The sequence below is a fragment of the Carassius gibelio genome, chromosome B25, assembly GCF_023724105.1.
Source record: "Carassius gibelio isolate Cgi1373 ecotype wild population from Czech Republic chromosome B25, carGib1.2-hapl.c, whole genome shotgun sequence".
NCBI lineage: Eukaryota > Metazoa > Chordata > Actinopteri > Cypriniformes > Cyprinidae > Carassius > Carassius gibelio.
In genome coordinates, this window is record NC_068420.1 from 5,150,788 (window position 1) to 5,162,893 (window position 12,106).

General features: G+C 35.8%; 2 protein-coding genes across 4 annotated transcripts; both read left to right on the forward strand.

Annotated features, from left to right (window-relative positions):
• The first annotated feature begins 123 nt into the window (after positions 1-123).
• On the forward strand, positions 124-3,852 carry ccdc34 (coiled-coil domain containing 34). Of its 2 annotated transcripts, none has more exons than XM_052597099.1 (7): positions 124-290; positions 867-1,134; positions 1,215-1,344; positions 2,015-2,122; positions 2,264-2,422; positions 2,530-2,659; positions 3,360-3,852. In XM_052597099.1, exons 2-7 carry the CDS (start codon positions 875-877, stop codon positions 3,560-3,562), a joined length of 990 nt encoding a protein of 329 aa, XP_052453059.1. In that variant the 5' UTR covers positions 124-290; positions 867-874; the 3' UTR covers positions 3,563-3,852. The 2 variants fall into 2 exon arrangements, with proteins under 2 accessions (XP_052453059.1, XP_052453060.1); XM_052597100.1 differs by having other exon boundaries at positions 238-390.
• Positions 3,853-7,547: 3,695 nt separating this feature from the next.
• On the forward strand, positions 7,548-11,729 carry LOC128014264 (ras-related protein Rab-19). Of its 2 annotated transcripts, XM_052597693.1 has the most exons (4): positions 7,548-8,311; positions 8,613-8,801; positions 10,072-10,255; positions 11,104-11,729. In XM_052597693.1, the coding sequence occupies exons 1-4, from the start codon at positions 8,132-8,134 to the stop codon at positions 11,379-11,381; spliced, it is 831 nt and encodes a 276-aa protein (XP_052453653.1). In that variant the 5' UTR covers positions 7,548-8,131; the 3' UTR covers positions 11,382-11,729. The 2 variants fall into 2 exon arrangements, with proteins under 2 accessions (XP_052453653.1, XP_052453654.1); XM_052597694.1 differs by having other exon boundaries at positions 7,585-8,801.
• The last annotated feature ends 377 nt before the right edge of the window (positions 11,730-12,106 follow it).

Below are 12,106 nucleotides of genomic sequence, written 5' to 3' on the forward strand. Positions count from 1 at the left end.
CTGTTGTTATTCTGAATACATCGATCATGATAAAAAGAATAAAGCAATAAACGCGTGCTTTCTACGTGTTTTATGACGCGGACACCTCGTAGCTAGGAAACAGGCTTCCGTTATCAGCGTACACGGTTACAGCGGCGCAACCAATCGTTTTTCACGATTGGCATGATTGACGTGTTGAGTGGGCGGGTTCAGGAGGAAAGAGGCGGAGCTAGACGGAGGAAGCCGCTCGGAACAATCAAGCAAAACAAAAGCGATTCAACGGAATATTGTGCGATTAAACTGATTAAATGGTGAGTTAGTTAAACAGACGATACACTTATATCTAATTTAGCAGTTTAAACTCATTTAAAGTGTTGAAATGTGCAGCTGTATTTTAAAAACAGGCTGTAGGTGAGTTAACACAATATACGTTCAGTTCTCTTGAAACCTGTTTACAAACTCTGCTTCAAAATTAGCATAGTTTAGTTGCTATATCATTAAAAAAAACCTTTTTAAAATATGTCCAGTAACTTAGGTTAAACCATACATGTCTGCAGTCCAAATCGATACATCTACCCTGCTTTTGGACATGGCACCTTGTTATTATTGTCTATTCTATTTATTATTGGTGTTTTTATTACCTTAATTATATGTATTTCTGCACTATGTTTGTTCTTTCTTTGCTGGTAGCTCCTAACACCAAGACGAATTCCTTGTGTGTGTAAACATTTAGCAATAATTCTGATTAATAGTGTGTTTAAGTACCAATGTAATTGCAATGGTACACATATAGAAGTACTATAGTATTGCAGTCATTGTACCATGGTAACACAAAAGTACTTTCTCATGGGGATCTGGTTTTATTTAATGTGTTTTTGTGTCCTTAGGTTTGCTGATGATGTCGACCTTTCCATCTTCTTCCTCCAAGAGCTTGACCTCCACCCCGCTCAAGTCCAGACCCAGCGTCCCGAGCAGTGTCCTGCAGCGCAGCAGGAGCCTTGAGTCCACCGGAGACTCGACGTCCTCGCTGCTGTCACCCATCTATCATGACAGCTTTGAGCTTTCAGAGGACGAACCGGAGTCAGATCAGCCACGGCCCGTTCACAACATCACCACCACGTTAAGTGAAGACGTCGCACCAGGCTCTCCATACAGGTGAGCGGTGCTGAGTAACAGAAATAGAGACTCACACTATGATCAAACCAGCACACCAGTCAAATCTAACTTATTTGCAGGGATGAGGTGGACACAACAGGCCTGGAAGACAGATCGTCAAATGTGCAGTTCAAACTGAGTGCTTGGGAGCAGTGGATTGTGGATAAAGCCAAAGAAGAGCGTATCAGAAAGCAACAAAAAGCCATGGAGGTAAATGGCACCACTGCATTAGTAATTATAGTATAAGGATATTTTATGTTAATATCATTATTTCCAGCACTTTTTAAGATTCATATATATATATATACATGAGATTAATATTTCAAAATTCATTATTTTTATTTTTATCTTGAATTTTAGTTTATTAAAGAATCCAGAAAAAAAATAATCATGACAAAAATATAAAGCTGCACAACTGTTTTCAGCATTGATAATAATTAGAAATGTTTCTTCAGCATATTAGAGTGATTTCTGAAGAATCATGTGACACTGAAGACTGGAGGAATGATACTGAAAATACAGCTTTGATCAAAGGAATAAATTACATTTTAAAATATATAAAAAATAAATACAAGTTATATCAAATTGTTATAATGTTTCACAATTATTCAATTATTTTTACTCTATTTTTTGATCAAATAAATGTCAGCATAATAGACTTTTTTCAAAAACATAATGTATTTTAAACAGTATTGTCTATGTATTTCATAAAAAATAAATATTATGTTTTTACTAATTTTTAAGTTATAAAAGTAAATAAATTCTTTTTTATTTTGCTTTAATTTTTCAGTTTGTGGAAACGTATTTAAATCAATAGTTTTTGTCATATTTATCACAGTATATGGTAAAACCTTGGTAAAATATAAGGTCTGTATTTCAGGAGCTCACGCTGATGGAAAAACAGAAAGAGGTGGAAAAAGAACAACAGAAGAAGAAAGTTGTCAACGACTGCAAAATTCAAGAGTGGCTGGAAATAAAACGAGAACAGGTAATGATCTCTGTAAAACTCCCAGAATAAAGACTCATTGTCAAATTATTATTATTATATATTATTATTAGTACTATTTTTAGAACGGGGTCTGATCTCCTGAAGCCCCTTCTCATGATTTTACTATGGCTTTGTACTTAGGAAAAGAAAGAGAGGATGTCCAAAGAGTTTCAGAAGAGCAAAGAACAGCTTCAAGAGGAGAAAAAACGTGCTGAGATTGAAAGGAAAGCTCAGGAGAAATATAAGGAGTGGCTGCGGAAGAAGAAGCAACAAGAAACGGAGAGAAAGCTAAAAGAGAAGGTGAGTCTGTCTGGCGAAAATGTTAGATTTTTTTCAAAACTTTGTTCTCATTAGGTGTGTAAATGATCATAGCATTTACAATTTTAGCTGAACTGTTTCTTTAAAAGGAAGAGGCAGCCAGAAGAGAAGCAGAAGAGAGGGAGCGCAAAGAAAAAGCAGAGGAAAGCTTTAAAGAGTGGCTTGAAAGTTTAAAAACAAAAGGAAAACTGAGCCGACAGTCATCAGCATCCTCAGCCGGTGAGTGAGCAACAAATTCCCATACCGTTTAATAACTTAAGGTTTATTCTAGAAACGGTAAAATAATCATAAGAATAAGCAGGTGCATCCAGACTTTTAACTAGTAGCAGATTTAGCATCACAAACACTGAAAAATGTGTGAATGGCAACCATAGGCCCCGGCCACTGGTGAATTATGAGAATTGTTAAAAAGCTGCAACTGCCTTTATTTTTTTTATTTTTTTTGTGGCGGAAGCAAGCTTAATTTTCTTGCTATTTTGAGTGTATATCTCACAACTCTGTGTTTATATCTTGCAATTCAATGCAAGAGTCTATGTATCACAAGTCAGACTTTTTTCCTTGCAGTTTGGACTTTTCTCAGAATTGTGAGGAAAAAAACTCAGAATTGTGAGATAGAAAAAATGCATTCACCTTTTAATTTCTTTGTTCTGCGGTAGAAACTAACTTGACTTTTTTTTCTTGTTGTTTTCTTGTTGTTGTTGTGAGTTTATCTCGCAATTCTGAGTTTACGCCTCACATTTCTTTTCTCTCAGAGCAGAGAGAAAAGAATCTTTAGAATTGTGAGATAGAAAAAAAGTTTTATTTAAATTCTGTGGTGGACATAAACTTCCATAATATCAAACACAAATATCCACACTGTAAATTCTGGCAAGTATGCAACATTGAGATTCAAAGCCAAACTTAATTTGTTCACTTTCAGGCAATTATAACAATGTGAACTATCCAGCTCCGAGTTTCGTCAACCCTATTCCATGGAAACCCATTCATGTTCCTCAGCAAGAGCAAACACAGAGGAAAAGCTCTACCCGTAAAAGAACCCCAGGACCACCAAAGAGCCAGTCGACCCCCTGTCTCACATACAGACCTAAAGACATGATCAGCTTCGCGTGTAAGAGACGGTGACACTGACCTCTGCTGGTCTGAGACTGCTATAACCTCGTCTAAAGACTTGAAGCCTCTTTGTCAAGCAGGTATTTCAGATTCAGAAGACTGATATCATTCGACATAAGAGAAGATCCACCAGGAGGCTGGTTTGTGTGTCTGCAGGCCTGATTTCATCTGTGAGATGGATTTATCAGTAGATGGCAGATTCCTCATCTGTCGGTTATGATTTTGACTTTGAATGTTTGCTAACTAGGGAATATAGATTATTTTTTTTGTGTCCAAATAAAAGATCTTTGGAAATGCAATAATTGCCTAGCATTATTTGAGTTAAATGGTTCCATTCAAACATTTCAACATATCCATCTGTTTAAAGAGATCTTTGTTAGCTTTTAGTTAGATTTGTAAAATATTTTTGACAGTCTTTTCTGCTCACCAAGGATGAATTGTTTTAATCAAAAATACAAAACAAACAGTAATATTTTGAAATAATATTATAATGTAAAATAATAATTTATTTTATTTCAGTTTATTTTAATATAATTAATTCATGTGATGAAAAGATCAATTATGAGCTTCATAACTTCAGTCTTTGGTGTCACCTGTTCCTTCAGAACTCCTTTTAATATTCTGATTTGCTGTTCAAGAAATGTTAAAATGATAAAATGATTGAGGTATTACACCATGGGAAGTGCATCAGATTTGACCAATCCTGGAAGCACCAATTACACCACATCTGTCAGCTGACAGACCAATCACGACAATGATGCAGGGAATTCAGCCTTCCCTTCTGTATGTATACCTGCTGCTAATGAATATGTGCAAACAAAAACTACCACCCTAAGGTTTTTTGTTTATAATATATATATATATATATATATATATATATATATATATATATATATATATATATATATATATATATGTATATATATGTGTATATATGTATATATATATGTGTATATATGTATATATATATATATATATATGAGACCAAAAGTTTGGACACACCTTCTCATTCAAAGAGTTTTCTTTATCTTCATGACTATGATTCGGGTTCGCGAATCATTTGAGTCAGTTTGGGAGTTGAAAGCGGGTTTGCGAATCATTTGAGTCATTTCGGGGATCGCGAATCATTTGAATCAGTTCGGGAGTTCGGAGCAGGTTCGCGAATTATTTGAGTCAATTCGGGAGTTCAAAGAGGGTTCGCGAATCATTAGAGTCAGTTCAGGAGTTCAAAGCGGGTTTGCAAATCATTTGAGTCATTTCGGGGATAGCGAATCATTCGATCAGTTCGGGAGTTCGGAGCGGGTTTCGCGAATCATTTGAGTCAGTTCGGGAGTTCAAAGCGGGTTCGCGAATCATTTGAGTCAGTTCGGGAGTTCGGAGCGGAATCGCGAATCATTTGAGTCAGTTCGGGAGTTCGGAGCGGGTTCGCGAATCATTTGAATCATTTCGGAGATCGAATCATTTGTATCAGTTCGGGAGTTCAAAGCGGGTTCGCGAATCATTTGAGTCAGTTCGGGAGTTCGGAGCGGGAAAACATAAAAATTTAATAAATTTCACGCATTATACAGTGGATAACAATTAACAACAAACAATTTAGTTTACTTGGGTCCACACATTATGTTCACCTGTTGGAGCTTCACTTTTTAAGCTTTTTCAATTTTATTTCAACTGTAATTAGCATAAAATTCTTAAATATGGTATTCTTTATTCATGTAATAGTCAAGTGTTTGTGTGCCTAAATATTATCTGCATGCACAATAATAATAATAATTTAAAAAAAACACAATATACTATAATGCAAGGTTTTTCGATCTGGGGTTCAGGACCAAAGCAAATGGGTCCACAAAATAATTTACACCATATTTTCCAGACTAAAATCATATTTTTGAATCTTCTGAGATGTGCTGAATTATTCCAAAGTAACTTATATAATGCATGTAAAGTCAAAAAGCCTAAGCACAACGTAAACATAAAAGTGGGCACTTAAAAGTTTCTATATATATAATTCTCACTCTCTCAAGTCTGTCTGTACACAGTAGCATTGTCTGTACCTCTGTGTTTTCTACATTTCAGGATGAGGTTCACAGAAACTGAGATGAGATTTTTTGGTTTCTTTATTTGACAAAAGATATATTGCTTGTAACTAATGGCACTATAATTAGTTTTTTTCTTACAAAATCTTACATTATTGTTAATGACTGACAGAATGTATTTGTAATTGCCAGTAACGTTACTAATACTTACCACTAGGTGTCAGTAGTGTTAACGTTACCAGTAGAGTGTGCAGATTATGAATCAGAAGTTAAACTTCGGAGCGGGATCCCGAATCATTTGAATCAGTTCGACAGTTTGGAGCGGGATCGCGAATCATTTGAGTCAGTTTGGAGATCGTGAATCATTTGAATCAGTTCGGGAGTTCGGAGCGGGTTCGCGAATCATAACACTCAATTTTACCTCTCACGGGCCAGGCCCAAAGAGCCACTATGTCTATGGGCTCGATGAAAGATCTACCCACTTTTTTGTGAGAGGCGGTCTCTGCGCAGCAGGAGAGGCCAGGGCTGGTCGCACATGTGTCACATTATCTCTATCAGCCACAGTTTCCCTGGTCGGTTCAGGGTGATCAGTATAACTGCATTCCCTTACTCTTTTTAGTGTAGGTAAGATCAGACTCAGCAGAGGAAATACATAAAGCTGTGCATTTGGCCACGGGTGCACTAGCACATCCACAGCCATAGGCGCACCTTCTCTCGCCAGCGAGAAGAATAATGGGCAATGCATGTCTTCCTGCGAGGCGAAGAGATCTACAGTCGAACCGCTCCCACAGCTGGCTCACTACCTGAGGGTGGAGAGTCTATTTTCCGTAAAGGGGATTCCCCCTGGACAGGAGACCCGCCCCAACATTCATTATGCCTGGGACATGCTTTGCCTGTAGTGACTGGAAATGCTTTGTGCCCCACACAATCAATTTTCCTGCCAGATTGTGAAGCTGAGGGGAGTGTGTGCCCCCTTGTTAATTCATGTATGCCATCGCCATTGTGTTTCTGATCTGATCAAAACGTGGCGGTTCCTTAGGAACTATATAAAATGTTTTTAAACCAGAAACACTGGCAACAGTTCCAGGAAGTTAATACCTGCATTGTGTAGCGGGACAGGCAATTTCCCTTCACTATTCTGCTCTCACACACTGCGCCCCCTCCTGTGAACAAGCATCCGTCCTCTGCCACACATGCTGGAACGGCTGGAATCAGCTGCTTGGCAGGGGAAGTGCACGATGGCAGTCTCTTTCCATTATATAAATCTCTCTCTGGGCCCTGGACCTCCTGCTGTGAAGGCCAGTCGAAGAGAGTTTGGCAGCTGCCCTCCTGCACACTTCAGTGAGGTCCAGGTCTCCACCTTATGGAAAGTGTGATGAATTTGTTCAGGATTTTTTGATGAATTGAAAGATCAAAAGAGAAGTCAAAATCTTTGTAACAGTATACATGTCTCTACTGTCAATGTTAATAAATTGAATGCATCCTTGATAAATTAAGGGATTTATTTATCTACATCAATTTTAAATAATATATACATAGCATTTTTATTAACTCAATTGTTTTAAGTATCTATATAGAATATTTATGTAAAAAAAAAAAAAAAAAAAAAAAAATATATATATATATATATATATATACACTGCAAGATTGCCAGTTTGTAGGAGATCTGCTTAAAAAATAAAGATGGACAAATTAATAAAAAAAAAATTTAAATGAACAAATTAATAATTATTTAAAATCTATTAAGTTTTTAAGACAAAAATATTACTAAATATTTAACATTTGTGGAAATAATAAAAAAATAATTATTTGCTAAAATTTATTAAAAAATTTTTTTTAAATGTATAAAAAAATACCCAAAACCACTCAAACCCATTTGCATGCATATAGCAACATTACAAAAAAAATAGTAATGGTCAAATATTCACATTTCCTTTAAAAATAAAAATAAAATAGTCCAGTTACACATTTACATTTTGATGTAATTGAGCATAATTTTCAGATCAACCAGTGTTTGTACTCAAGGTAAACCGTCATGGTGTAGTTTAACAAAATACTTTTTCTGAGTCAACCAGGAGGAGTCATTAACTGGTTTATCTGCATTTCCCCGAGTCAACCTGTGACCAGACACAAAGACCTCTGACCTCTGAACCAGGCCTAGAGCCAAGCACACAGATGTGTGTATTGTCCGGCGAGCAGCAGTGCCTCGTGTTCACTTCAGCTAATGATGTGTGTGTGGGTGTGCATTCACCGTTTACACACATTACTGTAGATTCCAGCCCTCCACGTTCACATAAACACACTTTACTGGAGCAGACACACTGTAAGTGCCACTGCCTGTTCTTTCTGTGGTTTATAAGACTGAGTGACAGATGGATCTGGAGTTTGTCTCATTTGTTACGAATGTGACCCGTGATTGTGTGCAATAGAGCAAGACGGTGTACGTGAGTTATGTGTTTATATCCTGTTCTGCTGAGCAAAGGTCACCTTTCAAGACAGCAGCGCTGCTTTGTGTTTGATTTGTAGTCTAGTGCTTTCTTAGAAGCATATGTTCATATCTTTTCTTTTTTACTTGAGAATCATGCTTAGATGGCTAAAAGGCTTTCTCATACGTAAAACGTTTAATATGCACGTTTTCTTTTCCAATAGATTGCAATATCTACAAACAAACTGCAACGGGCAGTGGAGCAGGTGGGCAGGCGACTGGACGTCTCACCTCCAGACGCAGGTAGACAGGGGTGTGTCTGTTTGCATTTGACTCAGTGTTTCACAGAAAACAAGGGACATGGCAGAAAAAATGAGTCAATGTTGAGTTAATGCTGTGTTGACGAGGTCAACGCGCTTTGTTTGGGCAGTATAGTGACTTCTTAATATGCGATTTTCGTGCTAGCTTCAAGAAAAGGCCTGTCTTCAGAGAACTGATTGCTGATATGGTGGAAATAGCACTGGAGCTGTGACTTTGGTGCCCTGAATGAATCATTTCAGGGTCTGTGGGTCACGATCTGTGAGTATTTAATGCAGAAATGCAGTCCACAGGGCAGGAGGAAGAAGACCGCTGTAACTTTCTGTTCAAGATCATCCTGATTGGTGACAGTAATGTTGGAAAGACCTGCGTGATCCACAGCTTCAAGTCTGGGCTCTTCAGTGACAGCCAGCACAACACTATTGGAGTGGACTTCACCGTTCGCACGATAGACATCGATGGCAAGAGGGTGAAGGTGAGCTTGAAGTCAGCAAAGATCTCTTCTTATAAAGGCTGTTTAGGATTGAATGCATATACATCATTCCTCCAGTCTTCAGTGTCACATGATCCTTCAGAAATCATTCTAATATACTGATTTAACTATATGAGTCTCTACTGTCTATTCTTAGCAATTTAACACATTCTTCCTGAATAAAACTATCCATTAATAAAAAAAATTTAAACTTTTGAATGGTAGTGTATATTGTAACACAAGATGTCAATTTTAAACAAATGCTGTTTTTTTTTGTGTATATATATATATATATATATATATATATATATATATATATATATATATATATATATATATATATATATATATATATATAAAAGAATAAGGACTGGAGTAATTATGCTGAAAATTCAGATTTGATCACAGGAATAATTTTTATTTTAAAGTATATTCAAATAGAAACTGTTATTTTAAATTGCAATAATATTTAACTAAATAAGTTATTTTCATTATTTTATATTAAATAAATACAGTTCAGACATTTATTATTATGAAATAATAAAGGAAATTAACTTAAATGAATACATAAAATTACATAATGTATGACCGGTAATTATATGTATGTATTAATTTCATGTATTAAAAAGTTTATTTCATTTTTATAGGCATTTCATTTAAATTTTTCTACAATAAATATTTGTAAAAAAATTATAAATAGTTCAAATGAAATTAAATGAATATATATAATGCATTATTATTATATTTAAATATGGTAAATATATCAAATATATCAATACAATTATATATATTGTGTGAGTGTGCATAATTCAATCAATACACAAAATACAAAAATAACCCAGATATTTTTCTATCAAAATAGAATAATACAAATATATTGTGTGTAATTTAAATCAATACATAAAATGCATTTTATTTATTGATAATAATAGTATTAATATGTATATATTGATTTTAAACATTTTTCTGTGAAAATAGAATCATGCAAACAGAAGAATTAAAGAAATAAAATAATAATTAGACTTAATGTAGAGCTATCTATATGCATTCTTCATGTTTGATTTCAGACGTTGACTGCAGATCTTTTGGCTGTTTCTTGGTAAATGTGAGCACAGTTTGAGACCGTGATCTCTTCAGTAGACGTGAGATTACTGGAGTGTTTTTCTAAAGAGCCTCCACTGAGTCTCACTGCTGTCTAGAAGAGACACCTGAGATTTTCAAGAGATGTATTTGTGATGGTGTCTGTGGATCTGTGTGATGTTCTTGAGATCAGATGCAAGTCTGGGACACGGCAGGACAGGAGCGTTTCCGCACCATCACACAGAGTTACTACCGAAGCGCTCACGGCGCCATGATCGTGTACGATCTGACCCGACGGCCCACCTTCGAGTCTCTGCCGCACTGGATCCAGGGTGTGGAGCAATATGGGGCCGCCAACGTGGTCTTCGTTCTGATAGGTCAGAGCTGCGAGTCACTAACCTTTTTGTCAGCCAGCTGAACCCCTTTGACATAAAATATTTACTTGAGCTCCCCCTAAGGTTTTAAAAGACAATTCAATCATTTAAGACATTCACATGGGCACTTAATGGTCACATGATATGCAGGTAAAATTATTATGCTAAAAATAAATACATATGTATATTATATAAATAAATACTTTTTATAAAAATATTTTTTTTTTAAACTTTTATACATTCGACTTTTTGACTTCCAATTGCATAATAATAATAATATATATATAAATACAATAAAGTTTATTGCATTAATCACATCCAAAATAAGTTTTTTGTTTACATAATATATGTGCGTGTACTGTGTATATATAAATACATTTTTATATAAATATCATTTTTCTTACATATATACATGCATGTGTGTGTATTTATATATACATAATAAATAAACACTTTACACACACATATATTATGTGAACAAAAACTTTTTGGGATGTGATTTAATCATTTGACAGCACTAATACATACATATATACATACACATTATTTTACAGCAGAATTTTAAAATAAAACCATTTTAGTATTTTACAGCAGAAATATATATAATATATATATATATATATATTGTATGTGCATGTGACCTTTTTATGATTTAATTTATTAAATTGACAATGATTCATTTGTTAGTTTTTTTTACTTGGTTCTTGTCCCATTTCTCTTTGCAGTCTCTTTTTTTAAAATCTCTATCATTGGCTATTTGAATCAAATCTTTGAAAACTATTCAGGATATATGCTTGAGGCATTTAGCAGCAAACAAACTCGATATTCATAATATATTTTCTGTGCTGCAGGTAATAAGTGTGACCTGGAGGCGCAGCGGCAGGTGCTGTTTGAGGACGCATGCACGCTAGCGGAGCGGACAGGTGCACTGGCGGCGCTCGAGACCTCGGCCAAACAGCATCACAACATCGAGGAAGCGTTCGAACTGATGGCACGGGAACTCATAGAGCGACACGGAGGAATAGTCCATCAGGACAGCCAATCAGATTCACCGACTGTTTTCCTGCACTCAGACTCTCATCCAGTAGATGAAGGAGAACATCTGGAGAAGAGGTCATGTGACTGCTGACTGGCAAGCGACAGATTTCAAAATTTTGGAATCTTCCATTTTGGAAGGCTTCCGATGTAATTCACTTCAAGTTATTTTAAGTTATGCTGGTCGAAGTGCTATTTGGTTATCATATTATTTTAATTTATAATCATAAACATACTGTTTTGTTGCTCAAACAGCTTTACCGTTTACCACACTTTGTTATTCCTGTAGTTATTTATCCATAGCGGCTAATAAATAGGAAATTCTGCATATTGCACACTATAATTACTATAAAGCTGTCATATATTTCAGTTTATCTCAATCTTACAAATGTCCGTTACAATTAAGAAATCTTTAATATACACTGTGTCTACACTTTGTTTATATGATGAGAGGATTCCTTGAGAGGAACTACGCCCTTAGCAACTTCAAAACTCCGGTGTTTTAAGCGTTGAGAGGATTCCATCACCTGATTGGCCACTGCGTTCCAGAACTCAACATTTATCTCTGTGATTGGCTAAACTGCTCAATGCTGAAAAAACAAAGTGCCATTAGAAACCTTTGACGCTTTGCTGAGTGCGCGCACAAATATGGTGCGCTTAAAGCTGCGGTAGGGAACTTTTGACGCTCTAGTGGTTAATAATCAGAAGTGCTTGCGTCTTGTGGAAGAACATCGTAGCCGGAACTACTTCTCTCTGTTTATGTCTATGAAGAATCACAAAGGTACTGGCTTACTCCGCCGCGGTATCCCCGAAGCAATC

Bases quoted from the DNA above. Each gene is read 5' to 3' on its own strand.
- ccdc34 (XM_052597099.1), top strand. From the start codon at position 875: ATGATGTCGACCTTTCCATCTTCTTCCTCCAAGAGCTTGACCTCCACC. The intron at 1,345-2,014 runs GTAAATGGCACC...TCTGTATTTCAG, and splicing joins AGCAACAAAAAGCCATGGAG to GAGCTCACGCTGATGGAAAA. The intron at 2,660-3,359 runs GTGAGTGAGCAA...GTTCACTTTCAG, and splicing joins GTCATCAGCATCCTCAGCCG to GCAATTATAACAATGTGAAC.
- LOC128014264 (XM_052597693.1), top strand. From the start codon at position 8,132: ATGTTCATATCTTTTCTTTTTTACTTGAGAATCATGCTTAGATGGCTA. The intron at 8,802-10,071 runs GTGAGCTTGAAG...TCTTGAGATCAG, and splicing joins TCGATGGCAAGAGGGTGAAG to ATGCAAGTCTGGGACACGGC. The intron at 10,256-11,103 runs GTCAGAGCTGCG...TCTGTGCTGCAG, and splicing joins CGTGGTCTTCGTTCTGATAG to GTAATAAGTGTGACCTGGAG.